The 20,246-nt window shown below is 39.6% G+C and overlaps 1 protein-coding gene across 19 annotated transcripts in view; it reads left to right on the forward strand.

Annotated features, from left to right (window-relative positions):
* The window catches only part of dtna (dystrobrevin, alpha), a 302,593-nt gene that overhangs the window by 170,330 nt on the left and 112,017 nt on the right, over nucleotides 1–20,246 (forward strand). For all 19 annotated transcript variants that reach the window (XM_072570467.1, XM_072570465.1, XM_072570463.1 and 16 more), the window contains one exon: nucleotides 13,028–13,113. In XM_072570467.1, coding sequence (XP_072426568.1) covers nucleotides 13,028–13,113 — 86 coding nt within the window. The remainder of the gene's footprint in view (nucleotides 1–13,027; nucleotides 13,114–20,246) is intronic.

Raw genomic sequence — 20,246 nt, forward strand, 5'->3', positions numbered from 1 at the left:
AGTCTTGCCTCTCTGACCCAGAGTTCCTACTCTCTGAGCCATTTGTGCTGACTTTGCATTTGCGCCTCAGATAACAGTATCAACACTTAGTGGGATGTTTGAATTAAATTAAATTAGCTTTATTGTCACATGTACTCAAATGGTTACAGTGAAAAGTTGATAAGTTGCCACTTACAGCTCCATCTTGGGTACAAAGGTACCTCGGTACAATCCTTAGTTACAGAATAGGGAAATGAAGAAAAAAGCAACATTACAGCTATAAACCGTATAACCATAGGTCCCAAAAATGAGAAGTTTAAAAGACAAACATCACAGTCGCTCTCCAAGGGCTCTTCGCAGCACAACGGCAAAGGGCGCCTCCATGTGGTCTGACTGCTGGCTGCTGCAACGCTTTGCACTGGACTGCTGGTCACTAGTGTCTCAACTTTGGAGGTTGGGGCCGGGTGTCTGAGGCCAAGAGATGGAAGGGAAAGAGGGACAAAGGAAAAAAAAACGGACGGAGCGGACGAATTCTGGGTCCTACTTTACCTTAAAGGAAGTACCAGTTGGGTGATGAGACTGCAGCAGGCATTACAACAGTATAAATTAATGTATGTTCTTAGAAGTATTGTTTAAATACATTTAATGAGGGTACCTGCACCATCTATGTTCCCTAAAAATGACATCTTCTTTCTTAGCCTACCATTATGTCTGGGTTCTATGCCAACATTCACAGCTGAGGTAGAGGCAGCAAGAGACTGTTTCACCCTGGTGACAGATGGCTTTAGTGAATGTTGTCATCTTGTCGCTTTGGGCTAAAGGACCTTAGCCTACTTAGAGTCTCCTGTGCGATTGCATCCTTCTTAGTATGACCTGATGTGGGTAGTAGGGTCCCTGGGAGAGGGGAGACTGAGAGTTGGGAGTCCTCTGGAGTGTCCCGAGATAAAGCTTACAGATTGCATGTTATCTTTCCATCTCACCTGTAGGATGCTCTTGGCACCACCCTCCCCACCCCCTGGTGATGAAGTGACACCTTGAGTGAGGATTGGTTGGCAATTGGTGATGTGCACTCATGACTAATGATAGTGATTTCAAGTGCATATCCAGTAGCCACAATGTTTTCTGCTGGACCTGGACCTTTAAAGTGGTCCCCACTTTTGCAAGGAGGCAGCCAAGTGTGACAAGTGTGACAAGAATTAACTGACTTGGACAGCCTTCTCCAGCCTTTGGTATTGCCTACTGATGTAGTCTGGCATCATTGCCAGCTGTTCCCCTGACTGTTGCTACATATGCAATGTATCACTTGGATGTGTACCTAATGTGGAGGGCACTTCACAGATACCTGGTCCTACAAGTGTCATAACTCGGGCAGTGATCCCTCTTCCAGCTGTGGATCTGTGTCAGTGATGCGCTCACCAGATGTGACTTTGAGCCTACAGAGCTTATTGCCCTGGTGTGGGTGAAGACCATACCAATGCCTTCTTTGAGGTTTTACAGACATCTTTCTCAGAAATGGTGCTGTTAATGCCAGGAGAGATTGTGATATCTTGTGTTTCATTGTCTTCTGGTGTTCGCTTGTACCGGTAGTGTAGAAGAGAAGGAATTAGTTGCTGAACATGAATAGTCCCTCGTGTAACTAAAGTCTGACATTGCTTACATATCTGAGAACAGCAGCAGTCTTCCTCTGACCTTTCTGATCCTCCGGGGTCTAGATTAGAGTGGACTGGAAAAGCACAGCAGTTCAGGCAGTATCCAAGGAGCAGTAAAATCGACGTTTTGGGCAAAAGCCCTTCAGGAATACAGGCTCCTCTCTGCCTGTATTCCTGATGAAGGGCTTTTGCCCGAAACATCGATTTTACTGCTACTCGGATGCTGCCTGAACTGCTGTGCTTTTCCAGCACAACTCTAATGTAGACTCTGGTTTCCAGCATCTGCAGTCATTGTTTTTACCTTTCTGATCCTCCATCTGTGCAGGCAGGTCTTTTTTCTACCAGCGCTGTAGCCCACACCTTGGAAAAGGTGAGGATTCAAAAGTCCGTCACCCTCCAGCAGCCTGGGCCTGCTCCTTCATGATGATGATTTTGATCAGAATGGATGCATGACCACTTCACGAGCGTACATAACCTTGCTGGGTCCTGAGCCAGTAAGTGATTAACTGTAGCATGAAGGTATAATGGGATGACTGTCAGCTAGTTAGTGCATACATTCATATATTTCAAAAGATCACAAGAGATTATCCTGTCTGATGTCCATCCATCATCATTTGTATGTTAGATTGATAGGTGCCTGTATGAATGTCACTTTACAGTGAGTAGATGGTGCCACTTATCCTTACAGACTGCAAGAGATCATTCATCCTCTACCTGCGCTGAGGGTAACCATGCTTGCAGTGAATGAAGACTCATCTGGATAGCCTTTATAGGTGTGGTACTCAGATCTTTGGTCAAGTTGCTAAATGCCTCACATACATGAGTAATGAGCTGAAAACGGTGTAATTGTATGTGAAACCATGTCCTTGTCCTGATTGAAAGTGGCACTACATCATACTTATACTCTGCCCATAGTTGGAACAAAAATTGTGATGTTAAATTATTGAACTCTATTTGGAGTCTGGAAGGCTGTAAACTACTTAATTCAATTAACAGGTACAGTTACTTAAGCTTAAGTTAAGCTTCATTAGTTCTTTGCAGGTGATTGAGGGCAGAGAAAATGGAATGTTAGCAAGGTGGAGAATTAAAATGACACGTGGCTAGAAGTTTAGAGTCCTCTTTGAAGACAACCCATCATCATTTTCTCAAGAGCTGTAGGGATGGATAACGAATGTTTGTCCAGCCAGCAATACCTACCTTCTGTGAGTACATAAAAGAAAATGTCAGAACCAGTGGTAGAGAAGATTGCTTCAACAGAAGAGGTGAAGTTAAAATAGGGAATTGAGTGTATGTAAGGTAGCTGTGGAAAGAAGTGGAGATGAAAGCAGAGTTAAAAATCACACAACACCTGTTTAATGTCCAATGGGTTTATTTGGAAGCACTAGCTTTCAGAGCGCTGCTCCTTCATCAGGTGGTTGTGGATTATAAGGCCTTATACTCCACAACCACCTGATGAAGGAGCGGCGCTCCAAAAGCTAGTGCTTCCAAATAAACCTGTTGGACTATAACCTGGTGTTGTGTGATTTTTAACTTTGTACACCCCAATCCAACACCGGCACCTCCAAAATATGAAAGCAAGTTTTTGTGAAGAAAGATGGTGGTGCCATGGTAATCTTGCTGGTCTTAGTAACCTAGAGGGTCAGGCTAATGCTCTGTGAACATGAGTTGGAATCGTACATGTGCAGCTGGTAGGATTTTAATTCAAATAATGAAATCTTGAATTGAAAGCAATTCTCAGTAATTGTCCTTGAAACTATCATCAATTGTAGATACCCACTTGGTTCAATCATGGAAAAGAAATCTGCCTTCTTTTTGGTCTGACCTTCATGATAGATCAGGTCCACAAAAATGTAGTTAATTCTTAATTTCTGTCTAAAATGGTCCTAGTAAGATACTGAATTTGATGGTTTGGGCAGCAAATACTGGTCTTGTCAGTGCTCTCCACATATTGTAAAAAAGCAAAATAAATATGAAGCAGGAAATAGAAACCAATGAAGGTGAACAAGAAAGAGACAAACAGAAGTCCGATTTGGAACTACTAAAACATCAGAACATCTTCAAGATGATATTCCTGGAAAAAAAATGGCAGTCAGTTAAACTCTCTCCTTTAAACTCTGGTTGACTTTGAGTATTTCCAGAATTGTCCATTTTAATACCAACTCTATTTGAGATCCGAAGAATTTTGCATTTGTGTAAGATTTTGTTGCACGTATTTATAATTCTCTGCATTATTCTCAGAGAAGAATAACTTGGCAACTGGCTGTACTCCCAGAGTTTGGGTAACTTAGTGTCAAGTGGCTTGGAATAACTGTGCCAAAAGCACTGGACAATCTCTTTTGTATGATCATTGAATAGTTTTTGTCAGTAAGTGAAATAAATTCACTCCAAAATGTGTTCCAGTTTTCTACTGAATTTGAGTGTTTTGTGGGAAGAGATATTTTTCACAGGACACATTTGTAATATAATAGAGAACCAGACTATAACACTTTCATTATATCACAGACTGAGATGTGGAAGCTAGCTTTGTCTAACATTTGAAACTGTATTTTTAAAAACAAAGTAGAATCAGAAGGATCCCTAAAGGGAATATTTGGAATGAGATGGAATGTGATTTGTTTTAAAGGCTAAAATGTAACTCCTTTCTAAGTAAATGTACAAGTCCTAAAACAGAGTGTGACCATTTTCCTATGTACTATATATATTAGATGTGCAAATGGGTGAGGTGATTGTGACTTTATACCCTCTTCCTTACTTCTCCTTGTCCCTCGAATCCCCTCATCACCAGTTGTGAAAAGGGACCAATTGAACATCATTTACATTGTGAAATCTAATTTTAGTTATTAAAAGTGTGGTTTGAAGAAAGTAGAAGGTCACCTGTAATAGGTTGTCTATGGGATTATATTTTGAGTATTTTAGAATGTTGCAGTATTATGGAATAAGATAATTTTGCGACATTTGTACAAGGAATGTTGGCTGTAAATAAGAATTTATACTTAAATATTGCCGACTTTTAGAGACTAAAACCTTATGGGAATTACTCAGCTTTTAGAAGTTTGAAATGCAACGGCAGGAAATAACTCATGCCGTGATTCCTTGCTGTATGAAGCTCAATTTCTACGGCTTTCCCAAAGCTTAGTAGGAGGTAGCTTTTGTTCATCAGAACTGGATGTTAGACAAGCTGTCTAATAATTTAGCAATAATGGAAGAGTTGAGAAAGGTGATAGTGAGGTAACACTGATTGTCATCAAGGAATATGTGAAAATTAATGTTGGTTATTTCCAGATTATGTCACAGAGAGAGATCATGGAGGTGAGAATTGGTAAGGGTGAAGGGTAGATTTTTGGACATACCAGAAGTTATGGTGTGGGAGTGAGAAGTCATTGTGATTAAGTCTCTGATTATTACTAAATGGATAAGAGTGGAGACAGAAGAGTGCAGTCTCTGATCTTTTCTTTGGTAGAATAGCAGTGACAGAAACCTGATTTGGGAGATTTAATATTGAATCTCAGGAAAGATATTCGTTAATCTGGGAGACAATTGTATATTCAGTTGCTTTAGAGAAGAAAAATAGGTTAGAGAATAAACAGTTTTCATGCAATGTGGGGTTGAAGATTGATTATTTGAGGAGAATAATTATGTCAGCAAGTTAAAGGGAGAGAAGAACAGCATCTGAAGAGAGCAAACTATAATATCAGCTAAGTTGGGGACCAGGAAAGAATGTTGCATGGTCTGTTCAACCATTTGGTTTGAATGAATAGGAGAAAGGACTTTTGAACAAGACAAGATTAGCAAGCCATATAGGAGATAAGAAATTTTTGTTAGAGAAAATTGCAAACACAAGGTTAGGGCAGAGTCGAGTTTTAGAGGCAACTTAGCCCAATTGGATAGTGAAATGAAGGGACACAATGATCAAAGGCACTTGACCTCTTCACAGTCTTGGTTCAAACATAGACAAAATAGCTGAATTCCAAAGGCAAGGTGAGAATGATTCAAACTTGATGAAAAAGGCATCAATGTACAGCTTGCATTTTTGTCAGAGATGAGTGTGAATGAGAGAGGGGAGAGGGATGTTAAAAAGAATAAGAGAGCTATTCAACCCTAAATATAGAATTATTTTACATGCTCCACCAAGCAGAAAAAAGAAGGAGTTTGGAGCAATCAATTTGAATTTACCCAGGTTACTATTGGTCTTGGAACCACTAGGAGCATATTGCTTACACTTTTTTACTTGATAAACTGAACAGGTTGCAAGGGCATCTGTCCTGAGCTGTTAGAACCATTTTTACCATATGTCATCGTGAGAGGCCAAATGTAATTATAATTTGGTGCCCTGCATGGCAAACAGATGTTTAGGTAGTTTGCTTCTCTTGATGTTCCTCTTGCGTTAGAAGGGAAATTGGATCTTCTTGACAAATACACACCACCATTGAGATCACCATGGCCTGGCCCTGGGTGACAGATTTCACTGTTTTCTTGCTGTTGGCAGACAGCTCCTAAACTGCATATTTGTCCACCAACTTCCTGCCTAGAATTGGAATGTTAATATATAACAAGCAGATCCCCCATGCTGTTAGCAACTCTGAGTCAGAGAGAATGTTCTGTTTTATAACAGTAGGATGTATTGTCAGATAAACTGATTGTGGTGACTGAATACCTAACCAATACATTTATCATACCAGCTTGATGTGAGTTTTAAGCTAATCAAGAATAGACATTAAGTGCACAGGTTTAATGCTTGGCTTTCAATATGTGGGTCACTCATTAACAATTTTCCCAGAGCAATAGGGACAATTGTGGAAATCAGGACCTGAATTACTGTCAAATCCTTGAAAACAATGTATTTTTAAAAATATATAATTTGTGAACAAATGTTACAGTTTCATTGGTGATATTGTCCAAAATTTAATAATAAGCACTCACTACTTATCATCAGGCAATAATTGAAAGAAATTCAACTGCATATCTCCCGGTTTGCTGCGATGTCTTGAAGATTTTGCAGGGGTTGGTCTCATTGGTTTGAATAGTTAAAAAGATTGTAACCCACAGTTAAAAACCTGTTTCTTACTTTTTTGTAGCTAACTCCATATTATTGGTAAGATCTTAATTTACACATAGGGTTTAAATATTAACACACTGGCAATAGTACTGAATTTGTGTTCCTCTAGCAAAGCGGTTCCAGTACTGTTACAACACTGGCATCTACCCGACAATGTATAAAATTGCACAAGTGTGTCCTGTACACAAAAAGCTGGACAAATCCAACCTGGCTAAATACCATCCCATCAGTCTAGTATTGATCATTAGTAAAGTGATGAAAGGTTTATCAAGCATCACTTGCTCAGCAATAACCTGCTCAGTGATGCAAAGGGCCACTCAGCTGCTGACCTCTTCACAGCCTTGGTTCAAACAGAGACAAAATAGCTGAATTCCAAAGGTGAGGTGAGAGTGACAGCCCTTAACATCAAGGCTGTGTTCGAATGAGTGTGACATCAAGGAGCCGTGGCAAAACTGGTATCAATGGGTATCAGAAGAAAACTCTGCTGGTTAGAGTCATATCCAGCACATAGGAAAATGGTTGTGATTGTTTGAGGTCAGTCATCTAAGGTCCAGGATATCTCTGCAAGAGTTCCCCAGGGTAATGTCCTAGGCCCAACCATCTTCAGCTACTTCATCAATGACCTTCCCTCCATTATAATGTCAGAAATGGGGATGTGCAACCATCGAAAAATAACGTTCAGCACCATTCACTACTGCTCCGACACTGAAGCAGTCTATGTTCAAATGCAACAAGATCTGGATGATATCTTGAGTTGACAAGTGGCAAGTAACATTTGCACCACACAATTGAAAGGCAATGATCATCTTCAATAAGAGACAATCCAATCACCACCCCTTAACATTCAGTGCAGTTCCTGTCACTGAATCCTCCACTACCAACATCCTTGGAGTTACCATTGACCAGAAACTCAACAGGGCTCACTACATAAACATAATGGCAACAGTAACCAGTAAAAAACTGGAAATACTAAGAAAGTAACTCACCCCTGACTTCCCAAAGCATGTCCACCATCCACAAGGTACAAGTCAGGTCTGTGATTGAATACTCCCCACTTGTCTGGAGGGGTGCAGCTCCTTCAATACTCAAGAAGCTTGACACAATCCAGAACAAAGCAACCTGCTTGATTGGTACCACATCCACAAACATCTACTTCCTCCACTAACGATGCTCAGTAGCAGCAGTGTGTACTACTCACAAGATGCACTGCAGAAATTCACCAAAGATGCTTAGACAGTGCCTTCAAAATCCATGACCACTTTCATCCAGAAGGATGGGGGCAGCAGATATGGGAACACCACCACCTTTAAGTTCCTCTCCAAGTCACTGGCCATCCTGACTTGGAAATATATTCCCGTTCCTTCACTGTTCTTCAAAATCCTGGAATTTCCTCCTTAACAGAATTGTGGGTCAACCTACAGCATATAGGCTGCAGCAGTTGAAAAAGGCAGCTCATGACCACCTCCTCCTGGACAACTATGAAAGGGCAAGCCAGCGATGTCCACATCCCTCAAGTGAATAAAAACAACACTACCAGCAACTTTCGAAACAGAATTGTGGGTGTGAAATGTGAATCTTCTATCTGATAAACTCTTTGGTATAAGATAATAGGTTATTTTTAATACTAAAGTATTATGCATGAAATACTAATAAAAGACTTTCTATGCACTCTCGCAACAAGTAATCTTAACTTCACAACTTCAACAAAACCTAGATGTTTAAGGTCCTGGGGAAGGATTTTAATTGGGTGGACCCCTCTTTAATGATGAAGCAGCTGACCCTTGTGGCACAATGATAGCGTTCCTACCTCTGGACTGGGAGGCCCAGGTTGATGCCCCACCTGCTTCAGAGATGAAAAATTACATCTCTGAACAGGTTCATTAGAAAAATAGGCTAAGTAATTTAAAATAAGTTCTTATGGTTGGGCTCTTGTGGCACAGTGATATCCCTGCCTTTGCACATATTCACTCTCTCTCTAACTATCTCTCTGTCTAACTCTTAACTCTGTGTCCCTCTATGTGTGCAGGGTGTGCCCATGTCCAACCCTTTCAATTAGAAGTTGGTGTTTCCCCTCATCCTTGCTAGTCTGGCAAGACTTGAAGAGTAGGATCTTGTAGTTAATGCAGCTGAAGTATCCTGACTTTGATTTAAAAAGCAGCTGTAATGGATTCTGTGTCTCCCATTAACAGGGATGAGCTTGCTCTGATTATCCCCTGTTTGATTGAAGTTTGAGGGGAGATTTTGGGATTTCTGGGTCACCCCATGTATTCTTTGTGCTGCTAAAATTGCTGTCTAAATTTAATACCTTTTCCTACTGTATTACTTTATTGCTAAAAGCTTGATATTGTGTAATACAGTATTTAAATTTGTTACATACAAATCTGAATAGTTATTTGAAAATGAATCCATTAGTCTTGCAGCTTATTTCAACAATCTTTTAGAAAGATCAATCCCACGCAGCCGCCAACTTCCAGAGAACAAACATGAGCTCTGCTCTTGATTAGCCAAACATAAACATGAAATAGCACAAACACACTTCAGATAGAATTTTACATGGAATAAATTTATGGAAACTGACTTGAGTTCAGTCATCTATTTAGATTATGAGCAGGCAACCTTTTGCACAAATAAAGAAAATTTCAGAAGAAATCCATATGGCACCAAATATTTCCATTTAATGAAGATTTGTCCTATTTAAAATAATTAATAAAAAACAACTACATAAGGCATTTATTTAAGAAATATCTTCGTTCTTAAAGTGATTCATTGTATGTTAGGTTCTGGGGCTGGTGAATACTGATAATTGGGATGGTCTATTTAATCGATATTTAATAACATCTTGATGACTATCATGTAATCACTAAAAAGTTAAATAACAATTTGGAGTTAATTGTTAGAAAATTATTTATTAAATTACCTGCAACATTTTATTCTTTCAATTACTTTTACAAACAAGTTGCCAAAAAATTCTAACCCTCCGTTGGCCATTGAGGTGTACAGCATGGAAATAGACTCTTCAGTCCAACTCATCCATGCCAACCAGATATGCTGAATTAATCTAGTCCCATTTGTCAGCACTTGGCCCATATCCTTCCAAACCCTGCCTATTCATTTAGCCACCCAGATGCCTTTTAAATGTTGTAATTATACCAGCTTCCACCACTTCCTCTGGCAGCTCATTCCATAGTTGAGAGTGTGGTGCTGGAAAAGTACAGCAGGTCAGGCAGCATCCAAGAAGCAGCAGAATCGACATTTCAGGCATAAGCCCTTCATCAGGAATCATCAGCGTTTTGGGCACATGCCCTTCATCTCCTGCTCAGACAATGCTGCCTGACCTGCTGTGCTTTTCCAGCACCACACTCTCGCCTCTGATCTCCAGCATCTGCAGTCCTCGCTTTCTCTTCGCTCATTCCATGCACACACCACCCTTTGCATGAAAATGTTGCCCCTTTGGCCCCTTTTAAATCTTGCCCCTCTCACCCTAAATCTATGCCCTCTAGTTCTGAACTCCTCCTCTCCAAAGACCTTGTCTATTTATCCTATCCATGCCCCTTGTGATTTTATAAGCCTCTATAAGGTCACCCGTCAGCCTCCGATGCTCCAGGGAAATCAGCCCCAGCTTATTTAGCCTCTCCCTGTAGCTTAAACCCTGCAACCCTGGCAACATCCTTGGAAATCTTTTCTGAATCATTTCACGTTTCACAACATCCTTCCTATCAGAGGGAGACCAGAATTGTGCACACTATTCAAAAAGTGACATAACCAATGTCCCATACAGCCGCAACATAACCTCCAAACTCCTGTACTCAATGCTCTGACCAATAAAGGAAAGCGTACCAAACACCTTCTTCACTATCCTATCTACATGTGACTCCACTTTCAAGGAACGATGAACAGACACTCCAAAGTCATTTTGTTCAGCAACACTTCCCAGGACCTTACTATTAAGTGTATGAGTCCTGCCCTGATTTGCCTTTCCAAAATGCAGCACCTCACATTTATCTAAATTAAACTCCATCTGCCACTCCTCGGCTCGTTGGCCCATCTGATCAAGATCCCATTGTACTCTGAGGTCTACTATACCTCCAATTGTGGTGTCGTTGGCAAGCTTACTAACTATACCTCCTATATTCACATCCAAATCATTTATATAAGTGACGAAAAGCAGTTGACCCAGCACCGATCATGGTCACAGGCCTCCAGTCTGAAAAGCAACCCTCCCCCACCACCATCTGTGTTCTACCTTCAAGCCAGTTCTGTATCCAAATGGCTAGTTCTCCATGTAATCTAACCTTGCTAACTGATTCAGCATGAGGAACCTTGTCGAATGCCATAGTGAAGTCCATCTAGATCACATCCGCTGCTATGCCCTCATCAATCCTCTTTGTTACTTCTTCAAAGAATTCAATAAGTCAGTGAGACATGATTTCCCATGCAGTAAGACCATTGGCAAAGCTAAAACAGTTGGATTTCCAAATGTTACAGTAGTTTCTTTTTCTTTGGAAATTATCAAACACTTGAATCTTTCTTTCAAGTGGAGATTACACATGTGATGTAAATCTATTGAATAATTAGTGCAATAATAGTGGACGAGCACTTCATGGGTATTCATCTCTTTTTTTATCTTGGCAAGAGCATTTACCTATTTAGAGCAAACTAGTTCATGCCTGCCTTGACCCCAAAATCTTCTGGCTAGGAGAGAGATTTTACATTCATTCAAAGGCAGAAATCTTTCAATGTTGCAGTGAATGTTGTCTTTAGAAATTACTCAGGAAATTTCAGACTCAGAAAAGTGTTGGTTGAGGCCCAATGGTATTGGCAAGAAACTGGGAGGTAACAGGCCTTGGTCCCTTTTTCCATGAGGAATACCAGGTGTATACAAAAAGATAAATGCACATTCTACAAACAGATGGCTTAAATATTAAAAACAACATTACAACTACAGTATTTAGAAACAGGAATAATGTGAGGAAGTTGCAATTTTCTCTCATTATTTTAATCTCAGTTTTTTCTCACATTATTGAATAGAATGGTGCATTAGTGCAATGAAATTACCATCTTTTCAGTTAACACCTAAGTCCTAATCTTCTGTTTAATGTGAGCAGTTAATTGTGTTCCAAGTTGTTGAACGAAAGGAACCAAAAACATCATGCATCCAGTATTTAATTTTAAATTCTTTGAGGCCTGAATGTTTGATTGTTTATTGTAAGTGCTCATTCTAGTTGTTTCTGTTAAGGTTAGAAGATATTTGCTTGGAATTTGAAGAAAAGTTAGGAAACATTTGCACAAAATAGTTGAAGCAGAGTAACATCCTCTTTTTCATTAAAGATAAAATATAATATTTAAACATTTATTTCAAAGTTATAAATTTAAGGATTATGGGGGAAGTTGCGGAACAGTGGAATTAATATTGCATTACTTTATTTAGTAAGACACCAGGGCAAACAGGATCATTTTTATATTTGTAACTTGAGTGTATCATTTTCTTTAAGACTCATGTAGTCTGATTCAGCTCAGGCTCACAACCTGAAGTCATAATAGAATAGTTAATTTTACCCACTATGATTGCTTCCTAAACTATCTTGGAATAACATTTTTTTAACAATTACATGCCGCTCTATAAACTCGTTTACAAACAGATCAGGATGCAGACCGAAAGTTGTGTTTTTTCTCAATTTTTGTTTTTGAAAGTCAGTAAATTCCAGTTTGTAAATATCTGTCAGAAGAAAGAAATGCACCAGAGAAGCATATTAAATTGTATGAAGGTCTCCTTCTATGTTATATTAATTCTGAGATTCTGGGGTGACCTTATAGAGATTTATGAAATCAATGAGGTGCATAGTTAAGATGAATAGCAAAGGTCTTTTCCCTAGGGTTTCGAATTTCAGAACTAGAGGCCATATTTTTAAGGTGAAAGGAGAAAGATTTAAAAGGTCCTGAGGGGCACCCCTCTCACATAGAGGGTGGCTTACATGTGGAATGAACTGCCAGAAGAAGTGGTACAGTTACAACACTTAAGAAAACATTTGGACATGTACATAAATAGGAAAGATTTAGCGCGGTAAGGGCCAAGCGTGGGCAAATAGGACGAGTTTGGGAAACTTGGTTGACATGGATGAGTTGGACCAAAGGGTCTGTTTCCGCGCTGTATGACTTAATGACTGTATGAAAAGTAATTTTCTAATTTGACAATAAAAGCCTTTTATTTTGCTTAGCTGTTCAAAATTAACCAAATAAGATTTAGATCTAAGTTTTGTTTGCTGAAATGAATTAATTCATTTGCTTCTAATATTTTTAGTGATGGCAGACTTAATCATTTAAAATTTCATTATTGATTTTTCAGAGAAGGCCAAGGCAAAATATCTGTTTTTACTGTGAAAGTGGCATTAGCGACAATATGTGGAGGAAAGATACTGGATAAACTGAGATGTAAGTTTCTTTGTACATATTAACAATTGTAATGTTCTAGTGATTGTTCCACACTTAATGTTTATGTAATTCAACAAGCCTTGACCTCCAGCTTGAAATATGTAAAGAAAAAGTAAATTTACATTTCTAATCATACATTTCATGGTATCTGGACAATCCAAAATACTTTTGGAGATTAATCCTTGTTGGAATGTAGGGAAGCATCATACAGGGGTATTACAGACAGCTTCAGAAAAAGCCTCTGATGATCCTGTGTGGGCAATGTTTTGTACAGCTGTGTACAGTGAATGCCAAGCTTAATATCCAAGACAAAGGCTAATTTGTGTTTTATGTAAATATTGCTTACTCCTGTTGTTACCTTTGTTTAACAGTACCTGAAAGGCTTTTTAGTGGAGAAAGTTTACATAAGTTTATATAATCTGTTTTATGGTATAGAAGAAACTAAATTTGCCAGGGATTAAGAGCTCATTGCAGAAAAGAATGGGGAAAATATTTGTTTTCATCAAATGAGCAATAATCTGGTGGAGGGGAGACCTGCCCATCCTGGAATTTCTGTTTTTTTAATTCCCTTCATTAGAGGGTGATAAAAATCATGGGGTCTTTGATCTATACCTGACTTTCACCCATGCAGTACCTTTTACAAAAATGAGGGAGTATTATGGAGCCTGCAAGAGTGAAAAATGTTGTGTAGAGGGTCATAAAATTAAGTGGAAGCCTGATTTCCTGACAGTTGAGAGAGATTAAGAGATTAAGTCAACTGTGTATTTGTAACAGGCTGGGCCTCACACCATCCTGTGGCAGGTTCCGACTTGTTTAATATTTGCATGGCATGGATCAGTAATTTTTCTGACCTTTCATTCTGAATCTTTTAGATTTAATCTTATACAGTATTACCAGTTCCTCGCTCTTGATCCTTGGACTGCTAGAAGTAGTTTCTCCTATCTATTCTAGCTCATTTCCTCATCACTTTATCATGTCCTATATTTCTGTTTTGTGAAATCTGACAGTTTGCAAGTTAACAAACACTGAGAATGTTGGAGAAACCAGCAGTATGATGACTACCCAATGTTAACTTTATTCCTCTCTGATGCTGCCAGACCTGCTGAGTTATGCCAGCATTCTCTGTGTTTTCTTCGGATTTCCAGCATCCACGGTATTTTTGTGTTGATTTGAGCATATTACTTAATGTATGTGCTCTTCAAAGCATCAATCTATGTATGATACTCAATGCTGTATAGGTCCAATTTTACTAATATCTTCATGTTTGATAGCACTTCTGAAGCTGTCCTTAATTCCTGTCCTTAATCCTTAAACACTTTAACCTTCTAACTATGTTAATCCAATTTTTTTTGCTTCTCTACACCTTAATCCCTCATAGAGTATTGCAGGAATCTCGAGTAATCCAAACAAATTCTATGGGCGGCCTCCTACCTCGCAACTGACTAGTGGTCTACCTACAACTCTCCCACTTTGTGTTGCAGACCTATACTAGGGGGGCAGAAGCCTGACACCATCATGTGGATGCCTTGTAGGTTGAGAGTTGGGGGTACATGGGTTGGCTAGTGTCCACAGCATGGACTGGAGCTTGCCAGGTTGGGTCTTCTAACAGGAATTAATTATTCCCTTCATCACCCCTTGGTCTCGCTGTGGTCAGTGGTCCCTGTGGCTGTAAGTGTGGCTGCAAGTGGGCTCAACATTCTCATGCATAGTGTGCTGTGCATCCACAGTGTTAAGCTGTGCTGGCTGTCAGTGTTCCCCTCCTGTGCCCCTTTATGTCTCCCCATGGGTGTGCAGGGTGGAACTGGTTCCTATGGTAAGAACTCCCCTCTCTTCCTTCATTTCTCCACATCAGACCCTGGTTGGAGGTTCAGAAATGAAGCATTTTTCCTCCTTTCTCTGTTAAATTTTTGTTTAGTTCATGGGCTTCTTTCTCCCACACCTGAGATATTCTTCTCAGAGCCCATGCCTCATTGTGGATTGGCTCAGTGGGATCAAAATTGACGCAAGCCTTCCTGCTGTCTTCAGTGGTATAGGAAACTAAAGTCCTAGCCCACTTTGCTGAGTCAGCCTTGGACTACTGACCCCTGTTTATGTCTCTGCAGACTCCTGCAAAGTGCACTCATAAATGACTGGCAAAAGCAATTGGGTGTTCCCCCTTCTCTTGCCTACACTTGTTTAACATGTCTGTGGGGTCTCCTTTATTCTGCCCAATTGCTGTTATGATCACCTTTTTCATATTGGCAAGAGTTCCAGGCACTGCATATAGTGGGGCTGGGATTGCAGACTGCACTGACTTGCTCAGACATATGATAAGTTTCTCTCATCTAACCCATGGAAAACCTTTTGATGTTTGACCCTTTCAAAGAATGTAAATAGATCAGCCGATGGCTCAAAATCTGGAATTTTTTAGCAATTTCTGCTAGTTTTGCCACCGTAAGTGGGGTGGTGTGTGTTATTCCTGGGGCATCGACGTCCTTAGTCATCTGTCGATGGTAATCGGGTTCATTGCAACAGGAGTTATCTCTGGGGTGCTGAAGGACTTGACTCCCCCGGGAAGGGTGGGGGAAGACCCTAATCCACTGTGCACATGACGTACTGCTGTTGGTCTTCCCTGAGCTAATCGCAGTTTATCTCCTATGCTTCTCCTCCCTCTTTAACTTCCCTATTTGTGCACATTATTCCATTGTGGATTGAGAGTTTAGTTTCTCAATCTCATGGTGGCACTTAGTGTGGTCTGCAGCTGCTTGTTCCTTCTCTCTATCTGCCTGGTGCATTACTTTTACTGCTACTTGTAATCTGCACATTTATTTCTCAATTGACTCACTTCCTTCTCGGCGACCTCTTTAGCTGACACTGTGTGCTGGATATCTTGGGTGTGCTGTCTCACACTGGTTTGGAATTGCCTCACATGTTGTAGGTTTGCCTGGTTTCTTTGGTCCTGGCCTGCATTTTTCAGTTTAAAGCCCAAGATTTCCCTTTTTGAGTCCTTTAATTCTTTATGGACTGTTTTCATTTGTGGCTCCGTCCCTAACAATGGTTCCAGATAGCACGTCATTGCTGTGACCTTTTCAAATTTGGAAGCCCGCTTCTCTTGAAGTTTCCTAAAATCATCCCAATATTTTTATCCTTGGCATCCTGGTCCCATTTCATCATTAAAACAAAATTCTGCCCATATCGACCACTTTTTCTTCCTAATGTGTTGCCTTAGCTTCCTTTCCCATATGGGACAAGCATCCACTCTGGTGCCTTTCTCTGCCATTCTCAATTGAACTAAGGGGTATAGAGGGTGGATCAAATTGAGGATACAGCTTTCACTATGTTCTGGTCCTAATCCCAACAAGTGTGTATTGACTTGCGTATTTTACTTTACCTATCCCACACACACAGATAAAGGAAAGTCTTTTGCTTGATCAGGAGTAAACACCCATTAGCTTTATCTTTTAAAGAACAGTTCCCTTTAGACCTTTCTATTCCCTTCGATTTACTTGAATTCCTGGCCTTCACATGGAACATTTGTACTCTTACAACTGGCTCAGGCAAAATCACAAGGAATATTCGGTTCCACGGGCTTCAATCTCGAAGGGACAACATCACTCCTTATCAATGTCCCATCTGAAGTGCCAATGTTTTACACTTGCCATGCAGTGTGTTTAACTTTTCTATCTAGCAAAGAAACTGTGAGTCGACTCTTAATAATAACAAACAACAATATTTGTTTATTTAACACAATTAATATTATAACCAAAATACATTATTAACTAATACTTTACACTATAAATCTAATCAATTATCTTGTGCTGTAACTTAACTCTGGACGATCATATACCACAGCAGTAGATCTTATCCTTGATCCATATGGTGATGATGATCTGGTTGTCATCTCCATAGATCCCAGGGGGTCTTCTCTTCACAGTGGTTGGCCTCGAGTTACTGTTCCTGAGGATGGTGTTGTGGTAATTCTCATACTTAGTAGTTGTTCCAACCCTTTGGGAGGATCTTTAGGATCCTCCAATAGATCGATAAGGGCTTGATCATCCCAATTGATTGGACCCAACCAGGCATTGACGTGTCAATGGCAGGGTGGTCTTTGGACAAATAGGTCAGGTAGCCCTTTCCAAATAAGAATGTGAGGCATCCCTGTGTCTGGTAAACAACTCGAGGTTCAGATTGTCTTGGGGATGGCATTGCATTTGATTGTATTCAGTTCCAAGTTTGAGTGCATATTGTATTATCTGCAACTGCTGGGTCAGTTGCATATTGTTCATCTGTAGCTGCAGCCTGTCTGGATTCTGCCGCAGGTTGATTAGCGCAGTCCCTTTGGTCAAGGCTTGTCTCAATTTCCCAGCATGCCTCATTTTATTGACTGTTTTTCATAAATCCATCATTCTGAACAGCCCGTCTGGCCACATGTCCTTAAAGTTTTCTGAGAAAATTGTTTACATAATTATTCATTTTTGTATTTATGCCTGCCTTTCTAATCGTTTCATGGAATGCAACATTGCTGTGAGCTGTGTCTGGTGGAAACAGTGCTTTAGAAACTGGGGCAGATTGATTAGATGTGGAACAGTGATTATTGAGATAACCTTGAGGAAAGTGTTGATCTGTTGAAAATACAAATGCCAGTTTTTTTGTCTATCAATTATGAAGTTTGAAAGTACTTAAAATTAAACAGAATGCGTTATTTTATGCATAATTTCTAAACTTTTCCGTGGGCCCATGCTTACAAACTCCATTGAAATTTACCACTTCCAAGTTGTTTTCAAGATTTGAGCATAGCTTTTAACCACCAAATAAAAAACTTGGTGGCCTAGGCAATTTTATATTGAAGTTATATTAACATCTTGTTGGTAAACTGCCAATCAACCAGACACAAATTGGCCAATAGCTAAATGCTGTCAAATCTTGTGGTCTCAAGACTGCTCATATTTTAGATGTAGGTAAGCTTTGGGAATTGCTGGTCGGAGGGAGCTAAGTTTATCAAGGCCTGGACTTTGTATGTGGGATTCAGAGAAGAGCAGACGCTCATGTTTGATGCAGAGAAAAGTCTTTAACTTCCCTTTTGAAGCTGTCTGTCAGATTTAAGTAATCAGAATTATGATCGTCACTGTTCAAGCTAACAGGCTGTTAAAATTGCACTTGATCCTATTTAAGTGATGGACTTCGATTGACACATGTTGGTGGACTTCTTAAATGGAGACCTAAACTGCCCTGTCTTAAAATGTGCCATTTGTCTTCCTTTTCAGCGATCATTACAAATGGCGTAGTTATTAGGCAATCCAACTGAATTTTGAAAAGCAAACTTTACTTACTTTGCCATCAGAAGACTTTGGAGATGCCAAGTGCATATTATTAGACTTCAATGTATGGAGACCTATCACTAAGTGTAATGACTAGTTGACATTATTGCATACCCAGAGTTAATGGTTGTTCCTTACCTTCTGAATCTCAGAGAGATTGCACTTTAATAGCAAAGCTACAGGTGGCTGTTCAGGAAGTTACCCAAGTTTTCCATTTCAGTGTAATACTTTGTTTATAAACAAGTAATGTCTGAGCTTTTGTTTCTAACTGGAAGTAACTAATAGCCTATCTCTTATTATTAAATGAACCAGTGCCGTGCAGGGCATTGGTTAGGCCATTTTTGGAATATTGTGTGGAATTCTGGTCTCCCTCCTATCAGAAGGATGTTGTGAAACCTGAAAGGATTCAGAAAAGATTTACAAGGATGTTGCCAGGGTTGGAGAATTTGAGTTTTAGGGAGAGGCTGAATCGGCTGGGGCTGTTTTCCCTGGAGCGTCTAAGGCTGAGAGGTGACTTTACAGAGTTTTATAAAATCATGACGGGGATAGATAGGGTAAATAGACAAAGTATTTTCCCTGGGGTAGAGGAGTCCAGAACTAGAGGGTACAGATTTAGGGTGAGAGGGGAAAAATTTAAAAGGGACCTAAGGGGCAATATTTTCATGCAGAGGGTGGTACGTGTATGGAATAAGCTGCCAGAGGAAGTGGTACAATTACAACATTTAAAAGGCATCTGGATGGGTATATGAATAGGAAGGGTTTAGAGGGGTATGGGCCAATTGCTAGCAAGGGGGATTAGGTTTAAGTTATGATATCTGGTCAGCATGGATGAGTTGGACCAAAGGGTCTGTTTCCGTGCTATGACTCTATTTCCATCTCTATGACTCTAATTGAAGCTTTTGAAATAAACCACATCTTCATGCATTTATTCTGTCTCCTTCATACTCAATCAGTTCATTGCTTTCATGATGATCCTCGTATCATCCGTATTCCAACATATCTAAAACACAAATGCATATGTTCTCCCTCACACTTAATTCCTCATTCATCACTCCAACTTGCTGACATTCCAATGTTCCAAACCTCATGTTTAAACACATCTTAATTATCCAACTCCTACCATGGGCTCAACGGACTCAGCATTTCTTACATTTCTTATCTTTTCCAGCCAAACAAAATATCCCTACTCCTAATCCCTCCTTTGACTTCAGGAATATGTTCTCCATGTATGTCACAGTATTGTCACGGTTCAAACAAGAGATGAATTTCTGGGTTTGTGTACCAACAACAGGTGTTTGTTTCTTTGTTACTTCCAAAATAAAACTAAGCTAAATGTAAGAAGATTGTTTGTAAGAATGATGGTAGAGGCGATTGAGGAAAGCATTCACATAGTTAACAACAGGTCCTCAGTACAAAATATAGTGCTGAGGAAGACTCATTCAACTGGAAATTTTAACTCTGATTTCACTCCATGGATGGTACCAGACCTACTGAGCTTTTCCAGTAATTTCTGTTTTTGTTTCTGATTTACAGCAACCACAGTTCTTTTGGGTTTTATAAAATATAGATATTCTATTCCAAATTAAAAGAGGCAACACTTTGAAAAATGTTACATCATTGGTACTTTTATTTTGTTTTAAAGGAATCTGGTCATTTGAGTATTATGTCTAATTCGCTGATATCAGTTTTTCACTAGTGCTTAATATTTAGATTATTTGCTATGAATAATATTTGTTACCAACCTTAGGAACAATTTCTATAATCTCTGTCTTTCAAGTATGTATATCAATACAATAATATTCAGTATTGGCACTAATTTAGATTTTATTGTTGCAA

This window comes from Chiloscyllium punctatum, chromosome 5, assembly GCF_047496795.1.
Source record: "Chiloscyllium punctatum isolate Juve2018m chromosome 5, sChiPun1.3, whole genome shotgun sequence".
Classification (NCBI taxonomy): domain Eukaryota; kingdom Metazoa; phylum Chordata; class Chondrichthyes; order Orectolobiformes; family Hemiscylliidae; genus Chiloscyllium; species Chiloscyllium punctatum.